This window comes from Acinonyx jubatus, chromosome E2 (assembly GCF_027475565.1).
Source record: "Acinonyx jubatus isolate Ajub_Pintada_27869175 chromosome E2, VMU_Ajub_asm_v1.0, whole genome shotgun sequence".
Taxonomy (NCBI): domain Eukaryota; kingdom Metazoa; phylum Chordata; class Mammalia; order Carnivora; family Felidae; genus Acinonyx; species Acinonyx jubatus.
In genome coordinates, this window is record NC_069396.1 from 6,811,953 (window position 1) to 6,834,429 (window position 22,477).

The 22,477-nt window shown below is 55.3% G+C and overlaps 1 protein-coding gene across 1 annotated transcript in view; it reads right to left on the minus strand.

The window, feature by feature from the left end:
* CMIP (c-Maf inducing protein) overlaps positions 1 to 22,477 on the minus strand; it is a 233,977-nt gene that overhangs the window by 60,534 nt on the left and 150,966 nt on the right. The window contains exon 3 of the mRNA XM_027076276.2: positions 19,265 to 19,315. Within this exon, the coding sequence (XP_026932077.1) occupies positions 19,265 to 19,315 (51 nt within the window). The remainder of the gene's footprint in view (positions 1 to 19,264; positions 19,316 to 22,477) is intronic.

Below are 22,477 nucleotides of genomic sequence, written 5' to 3' on the forward strand. Positions count from 1 at the left end.
ATCAACCTGAGTCAGCTCATCACCTCTCAGCACCCCCTGTGCACGTGCACAGAGATGCTAATTTAGCCAATCCAGTTACTGAGCTGTTCCCTGCTGGTCCAATTAATTAACAGATGGATTCATCAGTGATTCCCTTCCAGGGACTCGGCATTTTCACGAGGAGCAAGGGTAGGGACACCTGCTCTGGGCACTGGCTCCACGGGGGCGCTGGGAGTAGGGGAAAGGACACAAAACGAGACACAGGCCCAGCCCTGGTCCCCCTGTCGGCTGGCACGTAAACCAGGCCCCGACTCACGCTAACAAAACTACGAAACACAAACCGCCGGCTACCGCTTACCCGGTGCTTACCATGTTCCAGGAAAAACCACCCTGCCTGATGACACAAGAGCATAATGGTTATCACGCCTGGAGCGCTCTCCGCGGCCCAGGCCCTGTGTGAAGCTCTTCGTGGAAAATAACTGCTTTGAAGCCTTGCAGCCACTCAACTAGATGTGTGATAGAACCAGGCCCATTTGATGGATGAGTAAACAGAGGCCGGGAGCGTTTAAGTCAGGTGGCAAGCAAGAGCCAGGGCTGGAACTGAGAGCGGCCTAGCTGTGGACCCTCAGGGCCCGACCACCAAGCCGCTCTGAGAGGCATGCACCCGAGAGTTCCTCTGCCTTGATGGATGCTGCCTGCTGCCAGGAAGCTGAGAAGTCCTTGCAACTGGAGACTCGAGGCCGCCCAGGGGCGGTTCCAGACTGAGTACAGCCGGGCGCCCAGCTGGCATCTGCCTGGAAAGCCGGGTCCTGGGGAGACGGACAACCTGCTTGAAAGAGGGGAGAGAGCATGGGCACTCAGCCCCCTGAGCCCCTGCTGGGCAGTCTCTCAGCAGTCATATAACTGCTTCCAAGGAAACAGCAGGAACTCGGGCACGGTGTCCTACTCGTGGTCTCGGGGGCATCGGTCGGTTGCCTGGGCAACCATGCATCTGGCCGGCGAGGAGAGGAACGGGCCTTGGAGCCAGGCTCCCCGCCGGGTACTACAACCCACCTGGCATTTTGGGGCCCGCCAGACTCTTGGCAAAATCCAAACATCACACGGATCCGTTTGATCACATTTAAAAATTGCATGTGGCCATTCTTCTCACTGAGCTCGGGGCTCCTTGGGGGAGGGATTGTGCCTGGTGTGGTTCTTCACGGTTCCGTGTGGTCACTGGACCTTCTCAGGGGCCCACGGAAAGCGCTCTGAGTGTTTGTAAAAGGGAGGAAAACAGAAACCGGAAATAATGGCTGACGCATACCAAGTGCTTCTGCCGTGCCAACACCGAACCCAGCCTTTTCAAACCCACCAGGTGCTCCTCAAACCCGTGTGGGGAGTCTTGTTAAAAGGCAGATTCCAACTCTGCAGAGCCAGGTGAGGCCCGGGAGTCTGGATTTCTAAGAAGCTTCTGGGTAAGACCGACGTCCCCGATGTCCCCGACGAGGCGGACAGGAGCACCCAGTCCCCACCATACATGGGAGAAAGGGGATGAGGGATTAACAGCTTGCCTGGGGTCACACAGCTGGTGTTGTGGGTTCTGTCCCCCAAATGATACGTCCCAAGTCCTAACCGCTGGCACCTGTGACTGTGACCTTATCTGGAGTTAGGGGTCTTTGCAGGGCAATCAAGTGAAGGTGAGGTCAGGCTGCATCGCAGGTGGGCCCTATGTCCAGCGACTGGGGTCCTTACGAAAAGGCCACGTGAAGAGTCACACATACACAAGGGAGAAACGGCCACGTGAAAACGGAGGCCGAGGGTGCAACGAAGTGTCCGCAAGCCAAGCAGCTCCGAAGAAGCAAGGAAAAGGGCGTCCCTTAGGGCATCTGGATGGGGGCTCAGCTTTGTGGAGGGGACACGTTCGTCTTGGATGTCTGGCCCCACTACTCTGAGAGGATGAGTGTCTGTTGTTTTAAGCCCCCTGGTCGGTGGTGCTTTGCCACAGCTGCCCCAGGAAACCCACAGCTGGTATGCGGGAAGCAAGGACGGACCCCGGGAACCCTGGCTCCTGATGGCTCCCTCCGTCCGCCGCAGTCACTCAAGCCGACCCCTCCAACCCTTTTATTTTACAAAGCTGGAGCCGGGGCCTGTCTGCTGGGTATGTGGCAGTGTGGGAGGGGGCACGACACCCAAGGTGCGTCAGCAGCCTCTCCCACTTTGCCTTGTTGTGGAATTTGTAGGGTTCTCTCTTCCTGGGGGAGACGTGACCCTGGTGTCTTTCTCGCTCCCTCGGAGGGTGGAAATGCTAGTGTTCATGCTCGACACCCGTCCAGCCTGTTACCCCAGGGCATGAGCCTGGCCCTGCGTTGGCTGCACACCTGGGTACCCGCAACATCAGCCGTGTCTCAAGGAGCCACCTGCACACCCAGGGAAGCGGCAGGGAGAGCTCCCGGACTCAGCCAGGACACTAGCACAAGGCCACCTCAGGTCCTTGGCAGAGAGGAGTCATGAGTCAGAACGGAACTCCTTTTCGTTTTATGAGGGTCACACATGAGCCAAGGGAACCCCATCACACCGGCTGACGGCCCAGGGCTTCCTGTGGCGGGCACCGTGCTAAGTGTCGTCCTGAGACAACCACTTCAGGGTTCTCAATCCTGGTCACACGTCAGAGTCACTTAGGGGGTTTAACAATATTCCAATGACAGAGTCCGATCACGGGACAAGCTCATCAGGAGGGTGTTGGGGGCGAGGTGGAGCCTGGCACCCATATTTTGGGGCTCACTGGTAAATTTTAAAGTATATTTAGGGGCATCTGGGTGGCTCCATCGGTCGAGCATCTGACTCTTGATTTCTGCTCAGGTCATGATCCCAGGGTCATGGGATCAAGCCCCACATCGGGCTCTGACGGTGAACATGCAGTGTGCTTAAGATTGTCTCTCTCTCTCTCTCTCTCTCTCTCTCTCTCTCTCTCTCCCCTCTCTTTCTCTCTCTCTCTCCTCTCTCTCTCTCTCTCTCTCCCCCCCCGCCCCACTCATGTTCTCTCTAAAAATAAAAAGTGAATCTTAAAAAAATAATAAAGTATATTTAAACACCAATGTGCACAGAAGCATCATTCACAGCAGTGAAAGGGTGGGAACAACTCAAGTGTCCACGGATGGGTGGATGGACAGACAAATGCAGTGCATACAATATGGTACGTATAAGGAAGGAACTACAGGTACTAAAAGGAAGGAAATTCAGACACACACGAAAACACAGATGAACCTTGAGGACATTACGCTGAATGAAACAAACCAGTCACAAGAAGGCAAATACCGTACGATTCTATTAACGAGAGGGATCCTGAGGGGTCAGTACTGCCGGTCCAGTCTAAGGGGGCAAGCGTGACCCCACGGTACAGACAAGGAGACCACAACATGGGGGAGGGGTGGCTGCCCACTTGGGGTGAAAGCCAGCTGTCTGAACCAGGACCCCTCCTCAGGTCTCCTGCTTTCCTTAGTCATGGTCAAGGAAGACTGGGAACACACACAGGTACGGCCCGGGACCTGCCCACAGCATTCTGGGAACACACCCCTGTCTCCACCTGGCCGTAACCCCAGGGAAGGCCGCTTCCCCCAGCAGCCCCCTGCTGTGGAATACCATCGAAGATAGCCGGGAAGGGGCCGCACGTGCCTTCCGGAGTGATCACAGCACCCTAGGGAGGCCGGCGGGGAGCCCCAGTTTCATACTCAGCCACACCCTCCCCACCCTTCACTGGCTTGCCTCCCCCCCCCCCCCCCCCCCCCGGCCTGTCAGCTCCTGGGAACTCAGAGGCTCAGACGAGGCCCCTGTTTTGACGCTTGGGAACACGCAGTACAATGAACCGAGCGCGGGGCATATCTGATTTTGGACTTCTGTCGTGTGCGGCCTCAGGCCAGTTCTATCACTTCTCTGAACCCCACTTTCCTCATCTGCAAAATGGAGATAATAGCAGCTCCCGCCTCTTGCAGGCCTTGACGGGACTGAATGTGCTATTTCGGGCTGAACGCCCAGCACTTTGCAGGTGCTCAGTAAGTGGTACTGTTGAGTCCAGCAGGCCATCGACTGAAGACAGTCAACCTCTGAGGAAAAATATGGGAGACGAGAAACCCCCATCGGTGGAGACGTGCTTGAGCCAACCGTGGCCCCCACGCACAGCGGTCACAAGAAGGGAGGACACTAGGTCTGCCATGGGCTCCACGTCCGCGACAACACTCAACGTAGCAGCAAACACGCCCACACACACACACGTGTGCACGTATATTTACACACACGCACTCCGCAAACAGGATCCAACTCGTAGCGGCGGGGGGGGGGGGGGGGCCACAGTGTCAGGCTGATGACAGCTGTCTTCCTGCAGAGGGAAGTGGCTTGAGGGAAAACCAAGGGGGGGAGGATGGGCTTCAGCTTTATCCGTAAATTTTCAAATTGTCACAGGAAGCCTTATCCGTGTATCGTGCATTTATTTCATTCAAAAGAAACTTAAAAAAAAAAAAAAAAACCCCAAAGGTTTCAGAAACTGGAATCATGGAGGCGGTGGTGTCCTTTCCACAGAATTTTCAAAGTGGTCAGAATCCCACATTCTTAGAACTGGAAGGGATCTGAGCTCCTATGTTTTTGACTTTTCCGTGTTCCTGTAGATTACCTGGTTTTTGAAATAATATGTTCACCGGGAAAGGGAATCATACAGACCGTGTTAAGGGCGGAGAGTAAAGAGCACCAGAATTCCATCGTGGGGCTCACGGCCAGCACGTTTGTGTGCTGGTGCCCGTGATGTAACGGGTTCCCTTTCTGTGTGTACGTGTGCACACACACACGCACGCACGCACACACCAGCATAAAAGTTTGCATAAATTTAGCCCACGCCATATACGTTGGCGTTTTGTTAACCTCACCTCTGTCTCCCGTGCTGCCTCTCCCACCCCTGTGGCCCTGAACCCGTGCTAACACCACAACGGATACTAGGGTTCAGCAAACGTTTTCTGTAAAGATAACAACATTCCAGGCTTTTCTGGCCACACTCTGCTGGGGCAGCGTGAATGGGTGGGGCTGTTTCCCCCCAAAGCCCCTTTCTTCATAAAAATGGGCGGTAGGCTGGGCAGTGTGCTGCCCCTGGCATGTATTCATTCAGATCTTTCCCCCCGGCCACACATGCAAATACAGAGCTTTATTTTGGTCCTCAGCTTTTGCTGTTTTGTCCCCCGTTTCGTTGCACAAAAGGAGCATCACGTTATACACAGATTCTGTGTCTTGCTTCTCCTCTCCTAACCCCCGGAGGAAGGCACTCCAAATCAGTACAGATCTCCCCACGCTGTGTGTTTTTGTAAAGCCACCTCGAGTCTCACTGGGCAAAGGTAGCATTTACATTTAGAAAATTAAAATGAAGCAAAGGGCAGTCCTCCCGTCTGATCTCAGCCCTCTGGGCAAATCCTCCTGAAGGTCTTTCTGGCCATGGCCGTCGGGGGCCGTGACCGCCATACCTGAGCGCCCGCCCTTCCTGGCCAGGCAGCTTTATCGAAGAGCCCCTCCTCGGGGGCCACACCACCAGGGTCTCCAAGAAGGCAACCCACCCATCCTCCCCAGCTCTCCAACATCCGGACCCCCGTCCCCACCCGTCCGAATGATAAACGCCACACAGTCACTGCACATCCCAGGCATGGCTGAGACCCCACTTCTAAAACTTGCCGCTTAAGAAGACCCTATTACTCTGCAATGACTTTTCCAGGGGAGTTCCTGCGCCCGGAGAGCGCATTCGACCCTGAACACGGACTAAAAACAGCAGTGGGGGCCTCTCGCTAACCCTGAATCGGAGATGCCATTTTCTGAGAAAACACCCCTGGTTAATAGCAACCCACCAAATAAATTTTAATGTACAAATACTGTACCAGAAGCTGCTCTCTTTCTCTGCCATGTGGGAGGGGCCGGGCCCTAGTGAGGTTTGCTCCCTGATATGCAGGGACAGCACGGGGCCCTGTTTCCTCAGGGCCTGATAAAGGGAAGTCTCTATCCCAAATAAGGACTTCCCTTGCTCGGCCTCAAGCTGGTAGCATCTCAACCCGGGGTGGGGAGAGGGCTCCGGTGTTTGTCTCAGAAGTTTCTCTAGTGCTCGCATGACTTCAAAGGGCATCGGATCTGTTCATCCCTTTGTTTGGGAACCCTTCCATTCCTAGTGGGCCTCCTCCTCTGGGCTGGAGCCACGGCTCCTTCTACCAAGGGCCCTAGTTCACAGGCTGGAAAAGAGTTCCCTAACTCACTGCTGCTCTCCAGTGTGCATGTGCAGACAGGTAGCGATGGTGAGAGGTCTACCCCGCCTTCCTGAGTAGGGGTCTTCTGGAGGGGTGGCACTTACGTGGGGGCTGTCCTTGCCTTGAAGAGGAGGGCCCTGCAGACAGGCACATGGAGAGCTCTCCCTGCCTGGGGGAAGCTCAAGATGGAGGCAGGAGAGGGGCTTGGGGGGTTGGGCGGGGGTTCATCATGGTGACTCTCAGTTATCCGCACACGCGGAGGAGATGCTGGGAGAGGGATCCAAAAGTTACGGATACGTTCAGCTGTTTACGCTTGATTTTGGGCCAAGAGGAACCCAGCAACAGGGTGCAGAGGTCACAGAAGGAGGCTCAGACCCGGGTCTGAATTCTGGCTTGGACACACAGGGAAGTTATTTCAACTGATGGTCAGCTTTCTTGTCTGTGAAAGGGGGATATAATCCCCACCCCTCTGCGACACTGTATGGCCTCAACAGGACAACACAGGTGAAGCAGAGGGAAAACAGTAGGCACTCAATAGATGTCTGTTGCTCTTCCCCCTTTCTTTAAGCTACTGTAGCAGGTCTTGAGCCTCGGTGGGCATCAGAGTCACCTGGAGGACATTCAGGATTATGGGACAGGTCTGCATGTCTCCTAAATTTCCAGGGGAAGCTGATGCTGCTGGTCTGGGAACCCCACTTTGAGAACCACCGGTTCAGAACCCCTCTGTCCGTGGCTGGGAGAAGATAAAGAGCATTCTAGTTCCGAGCGGATGGTGACAAAGGCTTCAGAGCCAAGGGACGCGAATGGGCCGCTTGGTCAATGCTGACTTGGCCCCCGACTTCCCGGGTGTGCTTTTCAGGGTCCACGCGTTCCTGAACATCTGCTTCAACCGGAAATCAGATTCCATCCACGCTGCCAAAGGGTCTTATCCAAACATCTGCCTCGCGCCCCGTGTTTCTCTGACCGTCCCCCCCCCCCACCGCCCGGCCCCACCAGACAACAAACCACCTTGGCCTTCTGCCAACTGTCAGGGTGGCTTCCGCTGCCCCCCAAGGGGGTTTCCGTCCACTTCAGCGTCTTCTGTGAAACCGTGTCTGGCTCTGAGAAGGCACCAGGATACTCGAGGGAGGGGGGCAGGGGTGATGGCCACCAAGGCTGCGGGGGGGGGGTGGGGGGGTGGGAGGGGGCTCTGTCCTCGTCTCCTGGTCAGTTAGCCTCTCTCCACAACACCGTTCCACCCAGAGAGTTGAGCTGGCTGTCCCGCTGGGTATTTTATGATCATCAGGTGAGGCGAGGCCCTAATTCCTCTGTGGGGACAGGTGCTGCTCTTTTTGGAGTCTGTTTGGCCTGGTCTCCGAGCCAACAGAGCTAACAGTCGGGTAGGAGCCTTGGAGGCAAACAGAACAGAAGGCCACCTTCCCCTTGAGGCCAGACCACCCGCCGCGGCCCCAGCGGAGAGCGAATCGGCGTCCGCCTCTCCGGGGCTCCCTGCCCACCAACCCCACCACAAAAGGGTGCAGACTCCCGCGGAACAGAAGGTCTTGCTAGCCAACATACTGCCTCCCGTTTGTTTTAAAGGCTCTTCTTTAAAGAGACAGAAAGAGAAAAAAACCCAAAAAACTCTGCCTTAAAGGGCAGAAAACAAGTTCACCCGCAAACCATTTACGTGAAAAAACTTCCTTGTATGGTGACTCATCGGCCCCCATCAAAGCGAGCGTGGGATGGCACACCAAGGCTCTGGTCCCCCCTTCCGTGTCTGGGGGGGGGGGGGGAAACAAACCCAAAAACAAAGAAAAAAACCAACAGCCCACAAATGCACTTCTTTCTTGGCCATGTGGAGAGCCGGCTGTCATGTGTCATTCCCGAGGCCCAGGAAGACCTTCACACACAAGGAGGTGGGGGTGTCTTGGATGGCCAAAGCCCAAGGCCAGCCCTCTGGAGGGGGCTGGGAAAGCCCTGGCTGGGGCAGGAGGGTGCAGGGAAAGGCCTGCTGCCCAGGAGATGCCGGTTTCCTGCTCTGTGGCCCGGGGCAGGTCATTCCACCCGGGGGGTGGGGGGCCCCCAACTCCAGGTTCTTGACCTATCAACCGGGGATGGCTGAGGGGGGCAGGGGGGGCGTCTGAAGGGGTGGGGATTACACAGCCGGCTGCTCTCACTGCCTCTGGCCTGTAGATGGTAGGTGCCCAACAACTGTTATCCTACTGCCATCCTTTCTCTTAGGAACTCAGTTTCCCCGCGTACACAACAGTGTTTTCCCTTTTACCGGAAGATACAAAGTCCCACCCAGTTTGACCCTTGTCTGAACGGAGTACTACAAAACCATAAAAAGGATCCGTGTGGGCTAACACACAGATCGCCGTGATACGTAATTCAGGGTAAAGGAGAGAGGAATCAAACAGTGTGGGTGAAACGATCTGCGTGGTGCCTGAAGAGGGACATTCAGAGAAACTTCTGGAAGGCCCAGGGAGACTGCTCACAGGCCTGCCTTCGGGAAATGGGGCGTGGGGAAGAGACCCCCGCCGTGTGCCGTTCAGAATCGCCACACACTCCCATGGCCCGCATTTTCCTCGAGTGTCCACGGAGGGTGCCTGGGGGAGTGGGGGGCTGGCTGGAAAGGGGCATGAGGGAAACTTCTGGGGTGACAGGAATTCCGGCGGTGGTTATTCAGGTGAATACAACAGTCAAAACGCACCACACCCCGCAGTCGAAATGCAAGCATTTTGTTAACATGCAAATAAATTATTGCTTGTTTTTTTTTTTTTTAACTTAAGATGTGTTAACGGATTTATGGGCAGTGGGAAATTTTTTAGTTCTTTTTGTCCTTTTTAGTATCAAAAAAGCCTTCATAAATAGGATTTTTTTAAAAAAAATTAACATTTATTTATTTTTGAGAGACAGACAGAGTGCAAGCAGGGGAAGGGGCAGAGAGAGAGGGAGACACAGAATCCGAAACAGGCTCCAGGCTCCGAGCTGTCAGCACACAGCCAGACGCGGAGCTCGAACCCGTGAACTGTGAGATCACAACCTGGGCCAAAGTCAGACGCTTAACCAACTGAGCCACCCAGGCGCCCCCATAAATATGATTTTTAAATGTCCTCTGCCGGCGGGTGTATAACTTGGGATGACCACTTTGGAAATCTCTGGGCAGTGTCCACAAAAGGGGACCCTAGGCCTGCCCTATGGCCTGTGCTCAACAGGACGTGCACGTATGTTCACCAAAAGACATGTCTGTAAGGGTCCTACTTGCAGTAGCCCCAAACTAGAAATACCTTTGCACAACAGGACAAATTAACAGAGCCCCTTCATTCAACAAGAATGCCACCCAGCAGAGCAAATGGACACAGTAACACTGCCCACAACAGCAGAGAGAAATCTTCTAATTTTGAGTCAAAGGAACCGGTCACAAAAGAGTTCAACACATGTGATTCCATTTATACCAGGTTCGGATACATGCAACACGAATCTGTGCTAATAAAAGGTAGGACAGGGGTCTTCTGAAGGGGGAAGTGGGGGGCGGGGAGCCGAGGAGACACCTGGGAGGCAGTCGCTCTTTTTTCAATCTGGGTGATGGTTCATCGGGTCAATTCTGTGAGAATTTGGGAGAAATTCATCCAGCAGTAATTCTTTTGATGCGTGCACTTTTCTGAATGCAACGCCTTACTGAAAAGTTTACTTAACAGACACACTAACACACCCCATGTCTGTGCCTGAGAGAGCTCTGGTCAGGGAACGTGGGCCCTCCTCTGCCTGGCTGGGCTCAGAGACCGAGCACTCCGGCTCAGATCCCAGCTCTGCCTGGTTCTAGCTGTGCAACCGTGACAAGGTGACAAGCCCTGCACCCTTCCGGCAACTCCTTCTTGAAGGGCCTGATCAGACTCGGGGAAGATTTCAAGACAGCACACACAGGAAAGCCCTCAGCACAGCTCCTGACATTAGTAGGTACCTAACCATCATTCTCTCTACCGTAAAGAAAGCCCACGAGGGCATGTGATCTCCTCCCTGGGGTCACCCAGCCCTCTGCCACTTGTTAGCCTCAATCCCTGATGCTGCCCTCACTATTAGTTACAGGGCCCTGATGGCCCCTCATCGCTATTAGTTACAGGGTCCCGATGGCCCACTGAGGGCCCCAGAGGCCTCCCCTCAGTTCCACTGCACACAAGTGCCGGAGAAGTGGCCTGGAAGGACCTGTGCCCTGCCACGCTGTCATGGCTGGGACAGCCCCGCCTCCTGGGAAAGGTGCCCTTTTCACCAGTCTCCCCGAGTCCCTGTGACCCCTCTTAGGAAGGCACAGAGCCCTCTCTGACCAAGTGCCACAAATTAATCTGGATGGAATTCTGGCCTTCCCGACCTGAATGAAGCCAACCTGTGGCCAGGCCCATAAAAGGTCCGAGGCTGACTTCTGCCCATCCTTCTCCGGCTGCCCTGTTTTACCTCCCTTCGCAGAGGCAGACAGGTGACAACCCGTGACTTTCTCAGGCAGGGGAGAACCAGACCCAGCGTCTGTCTGGAAGCTTGACAACTTCTCCCACAAACAAGCCCCAAGAAGCAGAGGCCAGAGCCACCAGGCTAGACGTGGGTCACAGCCACGCTTCACACACCATGCTCTAGAGGGTCATGAAGCAGGGTGGGTGGATGCTTTCACTCCCTCCTTCAACTCAAGTCTGGCAGCAGGGGCTCTGTTGGCAAGAGTTCTGCCTCAAGGGAAAAGAGCAGAGTGATTGATTAGTGATGCCTGTCATGGGCTCCCTGGGGGCTGGTGGCATGAGTGGCTTGCATGGGCCTTCCTTCTTCTGGAACTGTCTGCTAGGACCCTTCTACGCAGAGCGAAACAGGGTCTTTGGTCATTAAAGCAGAGTGAGAATAATCAACATCGATCTAACACTTTGTCACACGGCAGATGCCCGTCTTTCACATTAAAATTTTTTTTTAATGTTTATTTATTTTTGAGAGAGAGAAAGAGAGTGAGACAGAGTGCAAGTGGGGGAGGAGCAGACAGAGAGGGAGACACAGAATCGGAAGCAGGCTCCAGGCTCCAAGCCGTCGGCGCAGAGCCTGACGTGGGGCTTGAACTCACAAACCGTGAGATCATGACCTGAGCTGAAGTTGGACGCTCAACCAACTGAGCCACCCGGGCGCCCCTGGCAAGTGCCCTTATAAGTTCTTTATTGCTATGGACGGATTTAATCCTACAAGAACCTAGTGAGCTTGGTCTTACTGTGAGCCCCACCTCGTTTAGGAAGAAAAGGAGGCCGAGAGAGGAAAGGAACTAGTCCAGGGCCACATCACCAGTGAGTGTGAGAGCTGGGATTTGAACCCACGCAGCTTGGCTGAGAGCTTTCACCTTTGGGCACGCAGAAATTATTCTTTTGGGAGCAAACTGGCAAATGTGGTAAAAGCCACAAAATATACCCCTACTCTTCCCAGGAACCACTGTTCTGGAAATCTGCCTTAGAAAAGTGTTCCAGGGGTGGTTTAGTTGGCTGGGCATCCGACTCTTGATCTCGGCTCAGGTCATGATCTCATGGTTTTGTGGGTTTGAGCCCCACATCGGGCTTTGTGCTGACAGCATGGAGCCTGCCTGGGATTCTCTCCGCCCACCCCCCACCCCACCCCCCGCCGCCTCTCCCTCGCTCATGCTGTCTCTTTTTCAAATAAACAAACATTAAAAAAAAAAAAAAAAAAGTTCCAAGGAAGTAGGAGCTTAGATTCGGGAGAAACGCATGGCTGCATTATCCATAATTGAGGAAATGGGGAATGGCCTGAAAGCCCGACCACAGTGAGTCGTTTGGTAAATCAGGCCAAAGTCTCTTCACAGATGTTATGCAGCCATTGGATGCACGTGGGCCTGGACGCAACGAAACGCTTCAGCTGCAACGCTGTGCCGAAGCTGGTCGGACGGTAGGTGCTGTGCACCTGGCCACAGCCGCCAGAGCATCCGCGCAGAGGCAGATGAGGCCTGGAAGGGTATTTGCAAGAGTGACATCAGTCACTGGGTGGGGCCGGCAGCAGCAGAGTGCTCTGCCCTCGGTGTGGCCGCAAAGGCGTTTTCAAGGTGGCTATACAAAGGATGGGGAAAGCGAGAGGAAGCAAGACAGGGAGGAGGGCGATGGGGCCGAGGGGGGAGCGGGGGTCACCGTCTTCCCTCCGGGCCAAGGGGCATCCTGGCTGGAGCAGGCCAGCCCACCAGGAGCCACATGGGAGGGGGGGTGGCCCAGGGCAAAGGGGAGTCAGGAGCAAGGCTGGGTGTGGGCACGTAGAGCCAGGATGCTGGCATCTGGGGACACTGGGGACACAGTGTGTCTGGGACAGGTGTGGAGGCGGGGTGGTCCTGAGCTTGACCTTCCGGGCCCGGCACAGGTGGTCTGACAGTGTATCCTGGGGCACACGGGACAGGGTGGGGCCATCAGCCCTGACCTGTGAGAAGCGGGACTGCCAGGCCAGAGGTTAATTCATAGAATCCTTGTGGTGACGTCTGGGAGACTGAGAGAAAAATGAAAAGCTCTCATGACATGGTGTGTCAGACTGAAAACTGAGACCCTACGTGTGTGACACAGCAGAAGAGAAAGGAGGCAAGTCAGGCACCGCCAGCTCACAGGTGTGAGGAACTGTCCAGTGTGTGTATGTGTGTGTGTGTGTGTGTGTACAGGCACGCAGACACGTGTGCAGCTGGGAGCCGCATTCTCAGGGGTTAAGTTCCCAGGTTCTGGATGCAGAGTTGTGTCTCAGCCCCAGCTCCGCGATTTAATAGTTTTTGCCCCCAAGCAAGTGGTGTAATCCCTCAGCCTCAGTCTCCACATCGGGGAAGTAGGGAAATTCGAGGCCCAGGCTCCTCCGCAGATTTGTGAGGGTTCAATGGGGTGACAATGGCCACCTGCTGCTTTGGCTGAGGGGGGAGCTGGATGAAGACTCGGGACACACGTGCTGGGGGACGCCAGCTCGGGGAGGTTTGCGGTCGCGAACAGAGGCGTCAAGGGGCCACAGACGCAGGACTAGAAGTGGCTCTTCCCCCGGAGGAAAGGCCCACAAGGGAAGAGGGAGGGAGGTCTGGAAGGAAGGTCATAGTTGGGGGCGATGGCACCCGCTGTAGGGTCCACCCTCCCCCCGGGAGCTTCCCTCTAGGGGAGGGGCATCAGCTCTAGGGCCCTCTGTCCCTCTGACCTGGTTGCCCGGGAATCTTGGCACCAGCTGGGGCTCCCCACCCCATGTGGAAATGGGGAGATAGGTCCAGCCTGCCAAGTGGGGCGGCCGGAAGGGAGAGGGAACCTAGGCTCCCGGCTGCAGTTTTCACCTCTGTGCACCAGGGACCCGGATGGTGGCTGTGCCTTGGCGGGGGCTCCAAGCACAGGACTGGCTCACCTCCACGTCAGGCTCAGTGGCGGCCGGACGTGGACGCTGACTGGCTGTCCTTGGCGACGTCCTTGGCCCGCTCACCCATGAGACGGGGTGGTAAAGACCTGGAGGGCCGCGAGAAGATTCAGGAAGCGAATGCGCGTGAAGTGGCGGGCACGGCAGGGCTCAGAAACCCTCAGGAACGGCCAGCCACCCCCTACAGGTAGGGCCCTCTTGAGGACACTTCCCACCCCGCCCCAATTCTAAAACACGCCTCACGGGGGGCAGTGCCACGGCTGGGGGGCGCTAAGCCGCACTGATGGGGTGCCTGCGATGCTGTCACAGCGGCCACGCCTGCCGGCCCCCTTCCAACTGCTTCACGCACAGCGGAGCGTCCTGCCTACGACGACCCAGTGAGCAAGGTGCTGGATTACCCCCATTTGACAGACGAGAAGACTGAGGCCCAAATGAACACACTCCATACCCGACACACTCCTAACGTGGTCACCCCCTCACGTGCAATGGTCTCTCTCTGACTGACATACCCGCCCCCTCACACATTCACTCACTCCCACACTCGTACAGTCTCTCACACACACTCACTCCCACACACTCGCCCACACATTCACTCATACGTTCACTCCCACACACTCACACAAATTCACTTAGTCGCACACACACTCACTCACAATACTTACACACTTGCACACACATTCATTCACACGCTCACGCACATTCACTCCCACACACTCACTCCCACGCACGGGCATGTGCACTCCACATTCCTTCCCACCCTCCTGCTCTGTACAGAGCCCAGGACAGGGTGCCCACGAGGCCGTGGCCGCCCCGGGGGCTCAGGGGAACCTGCCTGGGGAGAGGAGGCAGCGTGGTCAGGGCGGACGCCAGAGAGGACACAAGCCGGGCCGGGACCTCCCCAGAGCCCGGTGCTTTCCTCTGCCCCGTAGCTTCGGGACGGGAAGATAGGCCAGCTTCTTGCCTCCCCCAGAGTCCGCTCCTCCGCCCCTGGCACTTGGGATAGGCCTCGGGGGCTGTTCTGGGGACCCCGGCTTCCCTAGGGGATAAAAGCATCTTGGTTTTCAAGGCTTGTGCACAACAGCCTATGCGAGAACCCCTCTCGGGAAGTGCAAAGGCCGTTGTCCCGCGCTGGAGGGACCAGAAGTGTCAGCCATGCCAAGTGGGTGTATCTGACTTCTTGGGCTCCTTTATGGGCCTGGTGCGTGTCTCGGCCTGGCCAGGTACTCACCCACCCCAACAAGCTGTGTACACCCAGGCCTCTTGCCTCAAAACCCGGACGCAGAAACAGGCCAGTCTTTTCACAGCCTGTAAACACACAGCGTGCCCTTACGCGCCTGGCACACAGGGACAGGGCTGTCCCCTCATGGCCGTGCACATATAGGCAGGCCTGTCCCCTCACGGCCTTGCACACACAGACAGGCCTGTCTCCACAGGACCTGGCCTCCAAGGTGCATCTGTGAGTCAGAGATGAGGCCTCATTAACTCAGTACAACTGTTTATGCTTCCACACCCCCAGGAATTGGCCTCACGGGCTAAACCACCCAAACCAAACAGGGCTGGCCTCTCCAGGGAGCCCTCAGGACAGCTGCTCTGCCGCAGAGGATCCTGGGAGATCCCACTGCCCAGAGTAAGCCCAACCCACCCTCCTTCCTGGGCCTGGAGATGCTGGTTGTCCTCCTGTGGGAAGAGTCTCCCTGAACAGTGCCGGTCAAAGGGAGGAGGCCGGAGAGGAACAGCAGAGCTGCTGGGGGGCAGGGGGGGCAGGGAAGGGGATTCTGGGGGTTGGGACGCTGCGGGTCAAACCTCACTCCCATTCTGGGTTGCCTTGGGAACTTGGGCCAGTGACTCGAGATTTCAACACATGCATGACAGCAACAAGCGACTATTCAGCGAGATAACATGATGCTTCAAACACGGGGCCCGGGCTGAGGAAATTCCCCTAGTGGACCGTGACTGCACGAGAACAAAGTCTGACACTGAGGCCACCGAACCACGGGATTCCCAGGATGGAGCAGAGGCTGGCAAGAACATCACACAGGTATTGTATTTACACTGCCTTGTCCCACAGCACGACTTGAGGTACATTCCACGGGAGCATTTCTCAATCTTTTCCTAATTATTCTTCCCTCAGGAGCCTTTAAACATTTCTCCCCCATTTCCCTTCTTCTCTTTGAAATTAAATGCTAAAAAATAAGATATTAGGGGCACCTGGGTGGCTCAGTCAGTTGAACGTTCGACTTGGGCTCAGGTCATGATCTCATGGTTCGTGGGTTCAAGCCCCACGTCTGGCTCCGTGCTGACAGCTCAGAGCCTGGAGCCTGCTTCGAGTTCTGTGTCTCCCTCTCTCTCTGCCCCTCCCCTGTTCTCTCTCTCTCTCTCTCTCTCTCTCTCTCTCTCAAAAATGAGTAAACATTAAAAAAATAAAATAAAATAAAAGATTTTGTTGAGTGGGGCTGAACTTTGGAGGGCCAGATGCTATTGTAATAACTTAAGGTTTTTTTAAGCCCCAGAGAACCAATTGTGGCCCCTCTGGGAACAATTCTCTGTTGAGAATGCCCTAGAGATACCAGAACAACTCCATAAAAACTAAACCAATGGGAATGTAGTATTTAATAGGCAACATTCTTCACCAGTAAAAGAATGGGTTTTCTACGTGCCCTGTGGCTATAATATGCATATACGTGTTAGTATAGGTGAAAAGCAACAAAAACAGTACTTAGAAAATTAAAAAAAAAAAAAAAAAATCAAGCCGAGGCTGCAGGATTTCTCAAGTTCTTAGTTTTGACTTGTTAAAAAGATATTGAAAAGAAAATAAAAGGAAAAACCCAAGAAGGTTAGTTGTAAGTGCAGGGAAAAGAGAGGCTGTCACAGGAGAGGCAGAAGGTCACATCCTTCTTTGGACCCTTTAGTCCAAAGCTTCAGAATCAGGCAGAGCTGGATCAAGCAGCCCTACAAATGTGTACTAAAATCCTTTGTGTGGCTATGGATAAGTCACTACGCCTCTCTGAGCCTTGGTTCCCCCATGTCCTGAATGACAATGAGCAGAAAAGTGCACAGCCATGCCTGGCACATCATAACTGCATCTGAATTCATGAACACTTGCTAGAATCAATGCATACCATAAAACGAGTAAGCTACAGAACCAGAATTCGAATCCAAGTCTCTCGGCTCAATTTTGCTAGCCCAGAGTGCCTCCTAACACCTTAAATTTCTTTGCCACTTCGAAAAGGAAGGGGAGCATGCCTCCCTCCCCCAGTCTCATCAAAACTGAAACCAAGTTGCTCACGCTAAGATACCACTGCCACCTGGTGGCAGCATACCTAAATTATTGGAGTGGGGGCAACTGTCAAAGGAGGAAAACTGCCAGGGTCTTCTTATACACACCTAAGTCGCAAGCGAATACTTACACAGGTAGAACAAACGTCCCCATCAGCCACTTCACGAACGGGCTGCACACTGCCCGGCATTTACCAGTTCCTTGAAACTCTGACTTGGGTTTCCTGGACGCTTTTGGGGTTTGTTTTTGTTTTTGTTTTTAATTTAACAACCACAAAGAAACCAAACACCACTAACATTGAGTGCAGACATCCAGGTTTTCCTGGAAACTGCTAGAAGCGCAGGGGTCCCCACTTTTGTACTTGTTCAATCAATCGCCCAAATCCCACATGTAATCCTTCATGTTTAAATTTCACGTTTCAAGATTGTCACTTTCCGATCATCTTTCTAAGCCAGTCAGTGTCCCGAAATTCAGCTTTCTATGCCCACCTTCTTAGTTAGCCCTCGTAGCTGCACACTACTCACGAATTCCCCGAGCGCTGCCTCTCAGGTGTTCCCAAAGGCCGCAGACGACAGTTAAAGAAAATGCAGACTGGGACAAGGCAGGAAGCAGAGCTCTGTGGACTACCACTAAAAACAGCCAGCCGCTCCCTTGACATTGATCTTGGCCACCTTTGCAATGAGGCATTTTCCCAACCTGTCCAGGGGGCAGTTTGTCTCCAAGTGCTTCCTGCCCCTTCCCGAGCCAGGACAAAACAAGGCAATCACCTACTGAGTTTTCCGCTCACATGGAAAACACATACAGAGAACAGAATGGGGCAGAGGCCAGGCAGCCGTTGTGTGTGGCAGTGAAATGGCCTCTTCCTTCAGGTAGGCCCCCTGACCACACTACCCCTGTTATCTTCCCTGCCCCTGGAATGCTCTGGCATTCAACTCCCAGATGGCCCCCTGCAGGTCCTGACGTAAGCCCTGCCTGTCTTGGGACACGCGGGGCCGCAGAGAGCCAGGCCCCAGGGACGCGGGGTAATCTCGCTGGGGAAACGGAGGTCTCAGCAGCACCTGCCGACTCTGTGAGCAGGAACGTGCCACTCTGCCTTCCTAGCTGCAGTCTGCTGCCTTCTGCCTACGTTCGCCAAGCTGTGGGCATGAGAGAGACCTAGGGGAGAACCCCGCCTCTAGCCCTGACCAGCTGTGGGAGTGGGGCCAGCCTGGCCTCACCTTCCCCATCCATAAAATGGGAGCAGCGATGGGAATCAGCCTTATAAGGCTGTGGCAAGGGTGAAATGGTCACGAGGAGCCTAGCACACAGTAGGTGCTCAACAAATTCTCGTCCCTTCCCTCCCTTGGAGACTTGCATTGAGTTTCCAAGACTGTCACACAGCACAAGGCAAGTGGCCCTGCAGCTGTCAGCGGGGAGAGGAGGGGAGTGACCCTCTTTAGGGCCAGGAATGTAATGCTGCAGGGTGGTATTTCCGTCCTTGGTCCGGCTGTGATGAGCGTCCCTCTAGAGGCACGGAAGGAATTCCGAGTGTCCCCTCGGTCATCCCAACATGGCACGAGGCCTTAAACTCTGCACAGGGCCGGCCACTCATCCTCAGCGGCTCCCCGGCTCACTGTGAAGACGACAGCTCAGGACGTGCCCCAGTCATCGCGGCCCTACCCTGCTGGCTCTGTGAGGCCACAGGACTGTCACGGCTTGTTCTAAACTAAAATTATCCGAAGGCGCGAGAGCCAGGGAGGCGGGGTGTTACGTAAGGCGCTGACTGCATGTTCCACACGGGGGAGCACAACGGGGACTCCCCGGGGGGCTGGGAGGACCCTTCTCAGCAGATCTGGCCCCTGGGTCTCGAAAGTGACGAGCAGAGGACTGATTTCCTTATGTGCTAAAAGACTCTGGACCATCCTATGCAGAGCTCGAACCGGAAAACTGGGCCCAAGAACCAGGTAACGGACAGGAAGTGAAGAGCGGGGAGAATGGCTGGGTGGTGGACTCCCTGGAATACTTACATTTGGAGCAACCTTCCGAAGTTACTTTGAGCCCAGAGCCCTGAGACCCTGAGCCTGCCTCACCCAGCCCCTCAGGCGGGCCCCTGTTCTGAGAGCAAGCCCTTCTACGGTCCTTTTGGAAGCAGGCCCAACGCTCTAAAGCTCCTGAGCAAGGTCAATGGCCAACGGGGCAGGAACGCCTTTTCGGCACTGCAGGGAGAAAGCCACCGGACGTCAGAGGGAGAAGGGGGAGAGGCTTTCGTGCACTGGAGGGATGCTCCCGGGCTGAGCTGTCTGGAAGGCAGGAGGCGTCTGCCCTCACGCCTCCGGGTAACAGACGAGCTTTGATTTGAGCCGGCAGGAGGCTGCCCGAGACGAGGCGGCCGCCCAAAAGCAGCCACCGAGTCAGGACTTACCTTCCACTGCAGCGAATGGAACCACTGGTCTCTCAGGTAGCTGTTGGCAGCCTGCAACGACAAGAACAGGACAGCAAGGTCCGGTCACCGGCTTGCAGCATGTCAGGGCACTACTGCGCGGGCCCCAGGCTGCCCCGTCCAGCAGGGTCTGCCCTGCGGCCTGAGCACAGGGACCCACCCAGCTGAACCTTTCGGGCGCAAAAACCGGAACAGAAGTGGCAACCGGGGGGACTTTTCTGAAATGAGTCATCACTGCCGCTGCGTGCTTACAATTTGCTGGCTATAAGTGACTCCAGACACCGGCTGCTTGAAGAGCTTTCACTGCACACGTATCTTGACTTCATTAGGATCACGGGAGGGGCCAGGGCGAGCGGAGAGAGAGGCACGGTGGTAGGAGCAGATCGGGTGCCTCCTTTCCACCAGGCACTGCTCCAGGCACCTGGCGCCTGTTATTCACGTGTTCTGTCATCAGGCCTCACAACAGCCCTGTGAGGTGACTAACGCTACGCCCATTTCACAGGGGGAGAAACTGAGTCTCTGATGTCTCACATCAACTAAGGACATTCAAACCCAGGCAGGCTGGCTTCAGAGCCTGTGGGTTTATGAACCTCTTGCCAACCGCAGAAAGTCATGGGAGAGAGCGCCTGGCCTTGAACTCAGGTGGACTCGAGTTAAAAATCACTGTGCAGGGAGCAAAATCTTCCCAGAGGTGCACCACCCTAGTTCGCAGACCTTGGCAACCGGGCCTGGATTTTCTTCTCCGTAAAACGGGGCCACTAACCCTATCTTGCAGGAATGCTGTGAGGATTGGGAAGGATTCCTGTAAGGTGCACAGAATCGGGCCTAGCACATGGTACGTGCTCACACAGAAACACAGCCTCTGTCGTTACTGTCATCACTAATCCCTCTCAAGTGAATCGTGGCCCGAGGAAGGCCCTGCAATTGTCACGCTGCTGTGGCTCTCACCCCCGGTTCCAGCACGGCTCTGGGTGATAACAGCAATATTTACGGCTCATTGAATGTGCACCAGACACAGCGCTAAGGTCTATGCGTGGACTGGCTTGTTTGGTCCTGGCCAGTCTACCCTGGGAAGTCGGGACCGTCAGCATCGTCACCCCTACGGTACAAAAGAGGAAACTGAGGCTCGGGGAGGTTAAGAACGTTCCCACAGGCTCACAGGGAGTAGGTGTGGGACCAGGACTTGAACCCAGGCAGTCTGACTCATGCTGTAAACCACAAAGTTTCTGGCATTCCAAGTTTTCCAGTCACCATCCCTAAGGGCAGAAATGCAGTGTCTGTTCTCGCCTGACCCCGCAGCCCTCTGTTCTAAGCTGACCCTGACTTTCATGGTCCCGGGACTCTCACAAAGGGTGGAGCTTCTTTCCAAGTATGAAAGTCCAACTTCTGTTCCCAGCCTGCATGGACACACACACACACACACACGCACAAGCGGGTACAACTTTGGGTCACCCTCTGTCAAGGGGATCCAGGTGCCCTACCCAGATCCTCGATGGGGCGTCAGCTGCTCTCCCGGGGCACAGTTTGGGGAAATCTCTGGGCTTGAATAAACGAACCTGTTCCGTGGCCAGTGGGGGAGGGTAAGGGCACCAGGTCCCCGTGAGCAAACTCAGAGACTGGCAGACTGATACCAGCCTGTGGACACAAGGCAAGTTGGCATCATCTGCCCTGAGTGGGAGTGGGCCGGGGGACACCTTCCGTGTGATTCAGGGACCTCTGCAGTGGCCGAGTCTCCAAGAGACCTGGGTTCAAGTTCCCTGAAGACACAGAGCCTTGGTCACCTGACTGGGGAGGTGGTGGCCGAAGGGGAGTCTCACGGGACCAGCAGCACCCCGGAGGGTCTGTGGCTGACTCACCTCCCATCCGTGCTGACCTAGCTCTGTGGTCTTGTGACACTTCTTGTTCATTAGGATGAAAAAATACACCCCATGCTCAAGGAGAGCGACGCAAAGATCCCCAACAATGAGATAATCCACGCAAAACGCTTACTTAGCTCAGCGCCTGGCACGTGTAGACACTTTACAAACAGCACCGATCAGGATCCGTGCAGCCACGGCCTGTGGGGTGCCGATAAACGTGGAACAACAGGCTTGCAGAATAGAAAAGCCCTGATCACAGCATGTGCCACCTTCTGTGCTGTAAACGATGCCACTGTGGCTGCTTCCACGCCACAAGGAGGGAAATCCCTGGACCACAGTTGGGAAGAGACGCGTTGGATCCGCTCTCAGGGGCTGGTCCCGGCCGGTGTGAGCCTACCCGGCACACGCCCAGCCCACAACCATCTCTGGGCTTTTTAACACACCCAAGGTGGCCAGAGAGAGGGGCAGGTGCGGGAGGCCAAATACAGGACCCCCAGAGATGGTCCACATGCTTGTCCCTGCGAAGGCCTCACCTTAGGTGGCAAATGGGCTTTGCTAAGATTTGAGGAAGTTAAGGACCTTGAAATGGGGAGGTCATTCTGCGTTCTCTGGGTGAGTCAATGTCATCAGAAAGGTCCTTACAAGAGGGAGGCTGGAGGTCAGAGAGAAGAGACAGAAACAGAGGTGGGAGGGATGTGGCCACAAGCTAAGGGACACAGACAGCCTCTGAAGCTGGAAAAGGCATGGAAAGCTATTCTCCCAAGAGCTTCCGCAAGGCTCTAGCCCTGCTGACATCTTGATTTTGGCCCAGTGGGCCCCGTGCTGGACTTCTGGCCTCCAGAACTAGAAACACACAAGTACTAAATTTGTGTTGTCTGAACCGCTAAAGGTGTGCTAATGTGTGACAACAGCAGTAGAAAACCGGTGTGGGAGGTATGGATAGTTAGTGCTCAGAGGGGCTGCTCTGTTGGTCCTGGGGGTGCACAGTGGGCCCGGGCAATGCCCATAAGGTGTCACTGGTTGGACTGAATGACCAAGTGAATGAGCTCCTTGAGGGCAGAGTCCTTTTTAAAAAAATTGTTTTTATTTTGAGGGAGAGCGGTGTGGGGGGGGGGGGGGGGAGAGAGACAGACAGTGAGTCTCTGAGAAGGAGGATCTCAAGCAGACTCCACACTCAGCACAGGGCCCGACTTAGGGCTCCATCCCACGACCCTGCGATCGTGACCTGGGCCAAAATCGAGAGCCAGAGGCTCAACCAACTGAGCCACCCAGGTGCGCTGAGGGCAGAGCCTTATGCCCAAATCCCCCGTGCTGATTAGCAGTCCCGGGTACCGCT